The 13325-nt window shown below is 32.9% G+C and overlaps 1 protein-coding gene across 1 annotated transcript; it reads right to left on the bottom strand.

Moving 5' to 3' along the window:
* Positions 1 to 8948: 8948 nt before the first annotated feature.
* LOC125211783 (UDP-glycosyltransferase 74E2-like) lies at positions 8949 to 11686 on the bottom strand. The gene is made up of 2 exons (XM_048111715.1): positions 11026 to 11686; positions 8949 to 9745 (listed from the first exon to the last, which is right to left on the bottom strand). The coding sequence occupies exons 1-2, from the start codon at positions 11656 to 11658 to the stop codon at positions 9008 to 9010; spliced, it is 1371 nt and encodes a 456-aa protein (XP_047967672.1). The 5' UTR covers positions 11659 to 11686; the 3' UTR covers positions 8949 to 9007.
* Positions 11687 to 13325: the final 1639 nt, after the last annotated feature.

Below are 13325 nucleotides of genomic sequence, written 5' to 3' on the forward strand. Positions count from 1 at the left end.
GTGAATGAGAATGTGGGAAATATATCAGAGGAGAACGTGACCGGGAGAACCGGTCACTCAGTTCGAGTCAAAGTTTCTGATTTCGATCCAACGGTGGAGATTTCGTGAGTGAGATAGGGGATAAAAGACAAATCACTGTGGTTTCGTGGGTTGATTGCAATTTCTTATGGTTTCTAATAATTGATGGAATTTCGCAATTTTCGATGGATTAAATAGGAACTAGTGTTGATTGGAATTTTCAGCATCCCGCGTCAGTTAAAAGTTAAAACTGTACACTGACTGACTGACAGTGAATGATGTCTTCGAACGGGTTGAAAAAATCGCACAACCATTTAAATTGTCGATCATGTTTTGCTACTGGGCTTGGACCTGGAAGAATTACGGTAGGGGATGCTGTTCCTCTCGTTTCAATTTTTTTTTAAATGTTTTTTTTAAGTGTTATATTTTATATTTAAAAAATGATGCGGTGAGGAACAGTATCCTCTACTGTTCACAGCAGGGTGATCCAAGCCCTTTGCTACTCCCTTCCCACATAAAAAAGTCTCATGTATAGATGACATGAATAATTTTATTGAGAAACTGTAAAGTGAAAAATAGAGGAGAAACATGGATCAAGTATAGGATAAACTTTTTATTTTAAAAAATAGACTCTTTTATGTGGACACTTTAATATAGAAAAAATAGACTATTTTTCGTGGGCGTGTGCAGTACTACTATAAAATAAATTATGTGGTCTCTGACTCTGTTACCAACATCCAACTATATCTACATCTCATATACATAGGTTAATAAGGTATGACAAAAAATTTTAATATGTAACGAATAAATTATGGGACAAATGGCATGTATAATGATATGGATGTCAATGCAGTCTGAAATCCATTGACTAGATTAGTAACTAAGGGTTGTTTGGTTTGCAATTATATCTCAAGATTAAATATGAATTGTGTTTAGTTCATGAATTTTACAATTTATTTCTAAATGAATAATCATATGTCATCTCCTTCAACTAAAACAATCTTACAACTCAATCCTATATAGATAATTCATCGATAATTAGTTATGAAAATCAATCTGACAAGTAAATTTACAATAGTTAAAAATTTCTAATCTTAATAAATTATAATCTAATTAACTCGAAATTCGGATAAAGTTTATCCGAAACCTACACTCGAAATAGGGACCGAATGCTCCAACAAATTACATCAATCTTTCACTACCAATCAAACTAGTGGCCTTTGACCAAGAGCAGAGTTAATATGGTATGGTAAATGGGCCATTATGAATTCTGATAAGTCCTGGGGTTACAATAATAAATGAATGAAAATTCTAGGTTATTGCTATTCAATTTACAACAATTTCCACGACGATATTGACAAAAAAGCCTCTTGACCGTCGAATAAATAAGTTGCATCGAAAAAGGTTGACTACAAAATAAAGCAAACCACATGGGAAAATGGTTGACAAAAACTAAATAACCCTTAGCCGCTTCGTGGCCGTCCGATATACTAAGTTCAGTCAACGGATGCGATGGTCTCGCTGTAGTTGACTAGTGTGTAATTTATTCTTTTCATATCAATTTCGTAATTCCAATGAATTCTTGCCACGTCAATTTCATTTCTTTTATAAGAAGAATAATCATCATAAGGTGGAATTAAAACCCAACTCCATCCCATTTTCTGAAATGGTTATGAATAGTGGACGGAAATGAATTAATAAATTATATAAGTGGATGAATTTGTTTCGATTTTTTGCTCTTGAAAAAATAAAATACTTTGTTAATATTCATTTATGATTTGTGGAGATAGTAATAGTGTATAGCTTAATTGATAAGATATTTATCTTTCGAGAGTTTGAGTTATTATGAGATAAATAAAGAATTAGAGTATTATTAACTTTTTTTTTTAGAAACAGAAAAAAAGAATAAATACACGCTTTTGCTTTTCTTAAAGTCTTACAAATTCGGATACACAATCTCTTTTACAGGCATTATATACTCAATTTCAAATCATTCAAGTGGCCAAACTTTTGACTTTTGTAACCCTTCATTTTTTTAAGGTTAAAAAGCAAATAAAACTCGTTGACCTTAGTATCGGTTTCCCAAATTTTATTTAATTATACTATAGTAGTACATTTCTCGATGATGTCAATTGCAACTAATGCAAGTGGGAATGGGAATCTCATGCGTGTTTAGCACTATAGATTAAATTATAAAAGTATATTTTCTTTAATGTATTTTTTTAATTAAAGGACAACGCAAATACTATGTCCATAACTTCTAACAAAGTAAACTCTCTAGATAAAGTATTGACGTTGTTCAACCTTTAGCGACTATCCTAACATATTTTCAAACATGTTGCTTACAAAAAAATTATTTCACACTAAATAAATAAATGAGGGACGATGAGTAAGTGAACCAGAAAACCATACTTATAGTCTTGTTGGGATTAATTTAATTTGTTAGATAATTATCTTCCATAAATTAAAAATGATTTCATATGAGTACATATCAAATTATGACCTGTCTACAGTAACTATTTAATAATATCAGGTGATTTTTAACTTGTGTTTGCATTAGTTGACTAAGATTTATTGATATATGGTATATGATTCGTTCCAGAAATTTAAATGATTAAAAAACACTAGACAGCAAATTAAGGAAGAAAAATGTGAATCAAATAGCAAATCAATGTTGACAACTTGTGTATAAACAAATTAAGCATGCAGGCGGCCATCTACCATATCTCACAAAGTCAACTCTCCATTTCAATTAAGATTATACTGCTATCAATAATATCCCTTCTAAAAAAGAAACATAGGGAATTTTATTGAAAAAGTTAACTTGCATTTGCATATTAAAAGTTGACATTTTATTTGACTTTTATGTTTTAATGGGTGCAATAGTTTTGAGCCTTTGAGGAGCTGTTCAATTGATTAATAAATTTGAGAGGTAGTGAATATTTTCTTTTGGTTTTTATATTAAACAAATAAACACTGATCATACAGTGGTTAGAATTGATTTGTTAGGCCAAAACATATAAATACGTAAGATATTTGAAAGCGACCCTTTTAATTTTATTTTCAGGAAATTGAGTATAACTTTTGATTTGTTAAGTATACTTAACGTATTTTTATTATATAAAAAAAATGGTTCGGATTCCCTCTGATTTTTTTCCCGAGAATCTTACTTTTATTTGTGAAAGTTCAAAGCTTTTGAATTGAAATGCAGAAATTGATGTTTCATATGTATAAATTGATTTCTGTTCCATACATTTTTTATTTGTAACCATTGAGTTTTCGGATTTTTATTCAACGACTAATTGAATGTTAGATATTAAAACAATTATTTGTACAAATTAAGAATAATAACAGGTTGATGAATATCTTTCTCTGTTTGTTGTTACTTGTTAACCGTGTTTTACCCGACCAGCTTACTTTAACTATTCTATATTATTGTCTCGTTTTATCAGTTGAAGCGTATTATTAGGATATATTGATAGATTTTATTAATTTATTATGAACATGCGGACAATATTGCTGAGTAAAAAATTTTGTTTCTTTTTTCTTTTACTGCCAATTTGAATTATAGCTATTAAGTTACATCACAGACAAATAATTGGACTATATACTTTATTTTAGTCATATACTCTCCCATTCCCAAAAAAATACACAATTTTTGTTATTTCCTGAGGTGCCCCATAAAAATATCAATTTTTACTTTAGAATTTTTTTTTTTCTATGCAATGAGATTAGCTTCATTTCTAGTAACAATACTCGAATCACTTTATTCACTTTATAATTCTCTCATACTTACTAATTGCACGTTAAAATTCGTACCAAGAGTACTATTTAGAAAGTGGTTTTTTTTTGGGGACGGAGGGAGTACTACATAGTAAGCAATTTTTATTTCCTTATCTCTTTGATTTTATCCTAGTCTTTTGTTTCTTTATTTTTAACTTTTATCATATATGCATGCTTATTTAATTTCGGCCCACTAAAACTAACATGGGCCCAACTCATTATAAGAAGAAACAGACTGGCTACAGAAATAACAAGAGATTGTAAAAGATTAACCAGAAATATGGCCCAATTCAACTAAACCCAAAAATAAAATCTTACTAGTAACTTCAGATTTCTATTAGCTAGTAAAAATGAAGAGAAGGTTGCTGGTGGGTGGAGGAGCCGTGGCCCGTTGGGTCAATGGTCGATTTTACTGCTTGACCAGCAATGGGGTCGATTGACCCCACCTTGTAATCGAATCCTTTACTGATTTTTTTTAATGTATATATCACAATTTTAGAATTCGTAATTGATTAGAACTTAGAAATACTATGTACTACTAACGGGATTCCTTGGCTCAATATGCTTCCAGCATTGAATTCCGCCCACAATTTGCCTCAATTTCGAATTAGAATTCATTATTCAATGATCATATATAGTTATAATTAAAAAAACATAATTGACCTTTTGTTAATAAATAGCAAGAGGACTTTGTTTAACAAAATAAAGAGACATTTTAACTCACCATCCTAAGCATCTCGATCGAGTTGATTTTTTGAAAATACATCAGGTCTATTATTAATGGAAAGGCATCATGGTTTTGGTAGTTTTAACACGAATATAATAAAAAGGGTGGACTTTAAATATATCTATGTTCATATAACATAAAAAAAACATTCACATGTATCTCTACAATTACAGCTCAAAATAATCGTTAGTTTTTTAACGATAGTTTTAGGCATGCTATCATCATTCATAAATCGGATGACACTTAGATGGAAATGAGAGTTTTCAATTGTCATTCACAACTCGGAAATTATCTTTGTGCTGAATAATCTTTCACATGTCATTAAAGGTCACATATTGCCAACTTTCAATTTTCATCATTAAATATTTCATTTCACTTTTAGTATTTTTGAAAAATGAACATTACTAACTACTAATTTATTTCACTCAAATTTTATTATAAAATTAAATAATGAGAGAGTTTTCGATTATCAATATATTATTCACAACTTGGAATTACTCTTTGTTGTTAATGAGAGTTCTAAATGACAATTAAAAATTACTATTAGTGTGAATTAGAGTTTTCAGACCAACATTAACAACTCGGGATATTAATTGTTATGAATGGGAGTTTTAAGCTATCGTTCATGCACACGTCACAACTTCAAAATCTTAACTGTAAATGAAGATTTTTAAGTTATTGTTAATCGGAGTGCGTTAAAATGACTAGACCTCTTAAAGTAATACCATACCGCCATTCCTAGCCAATCATTTGTACACGTGGACGAATAATCAGCTGCCATGTAGCAATCGTAAAAAATGCTCATGGGTAAATTTTCTCGGCCAGCACTATCCAATACGCTAGACAACAATCCATAGATTGTTGTCTAACGTTTATACTATTACTGTGTAGCGTTTATAATATTGCTGGATACGTGGTATCCCAGTGTCACTTTAAAATGTGTTGTCATTTTAATTTTTAACACAAACTATTGTTAATAACTCAAAAATTATTTAGTTGTGAATGAGAAATTTTTTTACTATACTTTCGTTCGTGAATAGTTTTTAGATTATTATTGATTTCGTTTTGTATGCTTTTGAACGGTTCTATAAAACTATATTTAATCAGTGTCTCTAACAATTATCCCAATCATAAAGAGAGAAAAAACAATTGCATGCCCAATTCGAAAAAGATGAAAGGGGCGCATATTTTTGTTGTTGCACTGTTTTTGCTATATATTGATGTGACTACATATTATTAGATGCCATATGAAACATAGAACCAGTCACATGCTTACAAAACATAATTACAATTTGACTTAGAGGAAAAATCATACTCCCTCCGTCCACGTCCACGAACAATAGATCTGTTGTTGTTCGGCACGAGTTTTAATGTAGAATTGGTAAAGTAAGAGAGATGAGGAGAAAAAGTAGGTAAAGTATGAGAGAGGGAATAAAAAGTATGAGAAATAAACTTTTCATTTTTAAAAAGTGATCTATTTTTTGTGGACGTCCCAAAATGGTAAAAGTGATCCATTTTTTTGGACGGAGGGAGTATACTGTAACCAAAATACTAAATTGCATGTTTTGTTTGTCTACATTTATAAAAGTGATATTCTTGTAATTCTCTTAGAGTGGAAATGTTTAAAATTTGCCTAATAAGGTAAGATTCGGCAGTGGGGTTGATGTGGCCTTGGATTGGGAATGGTAAGATTAGGCAGTGGGGTTTGTGTTGTGTTTTCTCCATTTTTTAATGATTTGTGGGTGTGAGAATGAGTTTAGACTTAGATGGGGCAATTTAAATTCAAAAAAACAGAAATTATACTAGTACTAGATAAATTTAGAAAATTAACTTTCTTACTTAATTAGTACTACTATATACCAAGAAATAATGTTTTAATAATAAGAAACATGCATGCTTTCATTATACAAACCCGATATAAGATTACTGATTTAATAGGTATCGAGGTTGGGCACAGCAGATCAAACAAAAAGAAGGAGATAACCCCAATAGGGTTAGAAGAATGTGAGTGAGATAATAAAGAATATTTTATTTCTCAATGAATAATACTACTATTAATATTTATAGAATTCACAATCCTAGAAAATCCAAGGTATAAAAAGTAAGGTACGTAGCAAAATAAAAATAAACAAAACTTGCAGATGAGTGGTTATTTTCTTGTGCATTGACGTGAAGCCAAATTCTGAATTACTACAGCCATGGCCCATGTTCACTGGTTAAATCACTGTATTAATGGTATGGTTGGTCGGTCATTTCTTGGCGGCCCTCGATTTACAATTCTTGTACCACCTCTTTGCCCTTGAGAATTTCTAATTCCTCCCAAATGCTTATTTACAATTACAGATTTACACCACCATTCTCTTTCGATACGAGTCGGTACTGTGGTTTCTCATACCCCACTGCTGTTCCCGGAGAATACCCTTCCCCAGCCGCCGCGCGAAGTTATGCCCCAGCAGCAAACCAGTCGCCGCCGCCTGTCGAGAAGAAGACGCTGTTCCAAATTTCCATTCTTCTAGTAATTGGGCTTTACAAATGGGCTGGACTTGGTATAATCAATACTCTAATTAAATCAACCCAATTTCCAAATTCCAATAAACCTATTTAAATATAGAGAATGCAAAAGCTTTGCAAATTTTCGGTACAGACGGGCGAATTTTATAATAGAGAAAAGAATAATTTTTCATTCTCTGCGCAAAATTTATATAGAAGAGAGACTTTAGGCTTGTGCTGCGAAGAGAATTTTGAAGGAATTTCTTAGCAATTGGTACAATTATTGAGGTATTTAAAATTATCATTCAAGTTTTAGGAATTTAAAATTTTTACAATTCACATTACAGGCAGTGGCGGATCCAGGAATAAAAAATCGTGGGGTCGAACCGATCAAGATTATAAATATAATATTTTAATAAATATTTCTAAACAAAAATACGTAAAAATATAAATACCACAATCTTATGCTATGCGAGATAGTTGGCTTCTTCGAGTATCCATTTTCTGAAAACGACTCAAAATCCTTTCATTGAGAATAGTTGCAAACACCTCCTTCTCGCTATATACCGTCAAACTGTCGTTCAACCAGTCATTTCCCATCCTATTTCTCAGCTCTGACTTCATGTATTTCATTGCAGAAAACACTCTTTCGACGGATGTTGTAGCTTAACTTGTTAACTAAACAGCTTCAAAGTTTCGTGAGTGATGTAAGAAGAGATGCACGTTTTTCAGATGTTGAAGATTTGGGAACTCTTTCAAAGAAGATGGTTGAAACGATGAAAGATAAGATTTTTCAATTGGTTTATCGATTTATTAAAATATTATATTTATAATCCTGATCGGTTCGACCCCACGATTTTTTATTCTTGGATCCGCCACTGCATACCACCTTGACGTTTTGAGGCGTCACTGTTTTAATTAGGGTATGTATTGATACTCTGATTCGGGTTCTTCAAGCAGCGGATAATTCCGGCGAAATCAGCAGTTCCGGTTCGTACTAGACGGTATACACTGGAAATTGAAAATTTTGACGAGGGCTTATTTGTCCATCAACGTGTGGCATTAATGCTGCCTGAAAAAACACATTAACGTTGCATGAAAAACACGATATTGCAATCTAGCTATATTGGATTATTCAAAATTGCAGTATTTAAATTCTCAATAATGTAGCTAAAATTCGTCGCTATTTGAAATGAAAATAGTTTTGCCTAGATAAAGAGACCAAGCTTATTGGTTGGGATGACACTGCATGTACCTACTTCAATTTGAAGTATCCAAGTATTAGCGCATCCATATCCATGCTCTTGCCTACTCTTGCTTAGGCAAGAGCATGGATGTGGGCTCGAACCCACTTTTATTCATTTTTTACTCCATACTCTCTAAAGCACAACACTCCTATCCATGCTTTTCTGCGAGAGCATGCTTAAGAGTCCCACCAGTCTATTATTCAATTTAAGTAAAAAAATTCCACAATATTAAAATGCATAAAAAATACCCGAACTACTATTACAAATTACAAAAATAAAAAAAATTACATAATTAAAATCCTAAAAATTAAAATTTACATACTTAAAATCCTAAAAATTAAAAAATAATAATTAAAATCCCAAAAATACATATGTGAAAATTTAAAGAAGACTCCGATGGAAATTTAAATGTCATATGAAACATAGAACCAGTCAGTCACATGCTGACAAAACATAATTACAATTTGACCACGAGGAAAAATCATATATAACCAAAATACTAAATTGCATTTTTGTTTGTCAACAACATTCATAAAAGTGACATTCTTCTAATTCTCAGAGTGGATATGTTTAAAATTTTGCCTAATAAAACAATGTTCTACACATACGTTATCTTATTTTATATATTTAGCTTGTTGCAGCAATTCCCATGTACCGATTTAAACATAGATCAAGAGGAAGCATGTAAAATAATCAAACTCCAAATTATTTAATAAAGATACTACAATAATCAAGAATCCAATTACTTTTGTGGAAGGGTTTCACCTCCCATCAAAGTAGACACAAATTCTTGAATATTTTTATCCGAACTTCCACCCTCATCCACAGCTCCTTTTGTCAATTCCTTCCATTTCATTGCATTTAATCTCATCTCTTCCGATCTCTCTCCCTCCATCACATACTTCACGCTATGAACCAGCTCCTCATGCCCGACAACGCCTCCCTTATCCGAACAAGCTTTCACTCCCATTTTCCAAACATCCATCACAAACTTAGCATTCGTAGCCTGGTCACTCCACCACGGGACCCCCACCATGGGGACCCCTAGGCTCAGTGCCTCCAGAGTCGAGTTCCATCCACAGTGTGTGATGAAGCACCCTATGGCATCGTGGGCGAGGACCTCTAGTTGTGGGCACCATGACACGATTAGCCCCTGGTCTGAGGCCTCGTCCATGAAACCCTGGGGGAGCTTGGAGGCCTCTGACGACCGGACCACCCATAGAAAGGGTTTGCCGGTTAGCTTTAGGGTTGTTGCCAATTCTACCATTTGTTGCTCTTCCAATTTGGCCATGCTACCAAAGGAGATGTAGATAACTGATTTAGGTGATTGTTGTTGTAGCCATTTCATGCAAGTGTCGTCTGGCTTGAACAAACTGAGGCCATAATTTTTGTCGTGTTGCAATCTTTTGTCTAGGTACATAGAAGGTATAGTTGGTCCAATTGTTTTCACGGACATGAATTTTTTCAGCCAATCAGTGGCCTGAAACCAAACACAAAGTAAATGAAAATAAATAAATAGAGTAATTATTTAAAAAATAATTATATCATGATCTAACTTTTAACCTAACTTGATTACTTTTAGTTTTTGTTTTTGGGGGTGATGATAAGATTGAGGTGCCGTGCTACAAAGCAAAACCCAATAATTTGCAATATAAGAATGACCAAGTTACCAACTACATGTAATGCAAATAAACAGCAGTATAAAAAATTATACTAGGAGTAGTAAATATGCAGCAAGGGGTTTAATCATAGTATAATAAATATCACTTTAAACCCTAAATTTTAACCGCTTATAAAAATGTTCCTTAAATTGAAGGATTACTTACTGTAATCAATTTTTCATTCTACGGTGGGACGTGTGCAGGGAATCAGTGTCACTTCAACATCTCAACCCGCGTGAGAAAGGGGGGGTGAGTGATTGGTGTACTAGAAAACAAAACACTAGTAGTAACACTAGAAAACAATTTTAAAGAATTTGTTTTAATGTCAAAAAAGTAGTACTCCTTTTGTTCCTTCTTAACAATACATTTTTTAAGGATAGTGTGTTAAATGGATGGTGAAAAAAGTAAGAGAGATGAAAAGAGAATAAAGTAAAAGGAGAATTATTTTTTGTCAAAAATAGAAATGACCCAATTAACTTAGAACTTGTTAAAATAGAAAAATGACTCTATTAACATGGAATGGAGGGAGTACTGCGTAGAAAATATCACTTGTTAAAATAGAAAAATGACTCTATTAACATGGAACGGAGGGAGTACTGCGTAGAAAGTATCACAGCAAAATACTATAGGGATAAGAGATAAATTAGAAAATACTGCAGCCAAAAATTGATAGGGTTTAGTTAATTAGCTGCAAGATTAATATAGTATATCATTGAATGTCAACTGCAACAGAGAATATAAGAATTAGGAAATATTACCGCAGATAAAGAATTAATTAGGTATCACATAAACAATGACTTGCGACTGACTTTGCAAATTTCAAGTGATTTGTAAACATTTCAACGCTGCAACCATCATTTAGTAAATTCAAAAAAATTAAAGTCATACTCTATTATCTTAATTCATAGTAGTATTATTAAATTTTACTTAAAACATTAATTAATTAATTTATCACTGCTTGCAATCGTATGCACGGTGCATGAACAAAAACAAAATACAAACAAATTCCAAGCCTATTTCATTTTTTTTTATAAATGAACATAAATTCAAAGATCGCGTCACAATGGATACACACCACACAGATGCTAAGATGACATACCTCTTCCTCAAGCTCATAAACCGAGTTAACGAACACGAAATTGGAATCCTCCACACCTTCAAACTGATCCACCAGCAGCTCATACGAGCCCGGATGCGTCTCCCGATCAAGCACAAACGATGGCAAATCCGAAGCCCCCAACTCCGGCAGCCCGGGAAGCAACACCACCTCCTCCAAACCCGGAGGCTCCAGCCACCCTTTAAACAAAGTGTAGTAAACAATATTGACGGAGCAAGACTGCGTGAAGAAGGCCGCCCCAAAGAGCCCCATATTCCTGGCCACGGCCAGGCCCCACGGCAGGAACGTGTCGTAGATGACGCAGTCGACGGCCCGGCCCCTCTCCCGAAGCTTCTGGATGAGTTGGGCTAAAGACTCGGAGCCGGCCTTTTGAAAGGTGGGTAGATACTCCGGCAGCAGAGCGGTGGCTCTGGTGGCGGCGGTGTAGCCGTCGGAGATGGTCTCGACGGAGATGGAGGCGGAGAATTCGTCGGTGAGGACGTTTTCTAACGCGGCGAAGGTGATAGAGATGCCTTTGGCGGCTAAGCGTTTGGAGAATTGGAGCATTGGGTTGATGTGGCCTTGGATTGGGTATGGTAGGATTAGGCAGTGGGGTTTGTCTTGTGTTTTCTCCATTTTTGATGATTTGAGGATATGAGAATGTCTACTAGGTTAGGTTATTTATAGAGATAGTTACGTCCAAGAGGTGAACTCTTTGAGTGGTTAATCATAAACTATTTATAATTCCAAAATAGATGAGGAAATTAGATATGAGGAGTAGAATTGTGTTTCTTGTTGTATGCTAGAGAGGCCAAAAGATTTGATTGGTGGGACCGGCTTCTTTAGCATTTTATACATACATCCACCTAGATTAATAGGTTGTGTAGGCTCAAATTAACTTGGCTATTGGCTATTTCATATTCGTTTCTTCGTCTCATCTCATTTTAAATGATCATTTCTTTTTTTATTTTAGATTATCCAAATTCAAGTGGTTGATTTCATTTTTTAAATAAAAATAACATTTTACTCTCTTATACTTTATATGCTTTTTTTATTTTTTTTTCTCATATTTTTTTTCTTTATTTTTTATATTTTTTATCTATTCATTTAATTTAAGAGTAATATGGAGTATATATGAAGTTGATCACTTGTGGATTACAACCATATAGATAAAAGGTAGAATTGTGTTTCATTTTGTATACCTAGAGATGTCAAAAGATTGGCTGGATGGGACCGACTTCATTGTCCCTTTTTTAAAAATAGAGGTATATTATTGGTTGTGTTGGATATGAGGTAATTCATGATGTGTTGGATATGAGGTAATTCATGATACTTTCTCTGTCCACTATAAGTAACGTGCATTTCTTTTTGGGCTGTTTCATTATAAGTGATACATTTTTTTTATGGTAAAAAAATAACACTTTATATCTCTTACTTTATCTCATTTCCTATTTTTTCTCTTTACGTTTTCCTCATTCTTATTTTATTCTCTCTTTATTTGACTACTATCTAAAAACAGTTGCCCAAAAGAAATGTGAATAATGGGACGGAGAGAGTATAATATTTTAAATAAAGGTAACATCGATCTGATAATAGGATTGTTCACAATAAATTGTCTAAGATAAATATAGATTGGAACTTTCTTCTTCTATATGGAGTTGATTGTAATCATTAATCTTACTACACAGTCTTCAATTGAACATAGATTTGCACATAATATAATCATCAAAATATGGAGACTAACCATTAAAAATATCAAATAACTTTCTTTCTTATTAACCAAAAATAATGCTGTTATAATACTATAAAACATTTATATCATACCAAATCATGATATATATTAACAAAATTAAGATCAATGGTATATTGATTCCAATTTCTTACTGTACAAAAAAAAATTATATGACCCATTACATATATTAAGACATTAAATTGATTATGTTGCCTGGAAAAAGAGTAAAAGACTATACTACAATCAATATTTGGATATTAAGATTTCAATATTTAAAAATTCTCAATAGTGTATAATTATATTGGTTGGGATGACAGTGCATGATATATCTACTTGACTACTTCAGTTTGAAGTGTCTAAGTATTAGTAAACCTACTTTTGGCAGCTTATCATATGTGTCCAATTACTTACTTCCCTAATTCGGCTAGAAAGTGTTTAGGCCTTAGCTAAGCTTTTGTATATTTGGCAACAATAGTATTTGATTAGGTTATTAGATGTCAAATGAAACACAACAATTTCTTGCGTTCGCGTTCACGAAAACAACGCTATATTGATTGCAACTTCATGGCTA

The sequence above is a fragment of the Salvia hispanica genome, chromosome 3 (genome assembly GCF_023119035.1).
Source record: "Salvia hispanica cultivar TCC Black 2014 chromosome 3, UniMelb_Shisp_WGS_1.0, whole genome shotgun sequence".
Lineage (NCBI taxonomy): Eukaryota > Viridiplantae > Streptophyta > Magnoliopsida > Lamiales > Lamiaceae > Salvia > Salvia hispanica.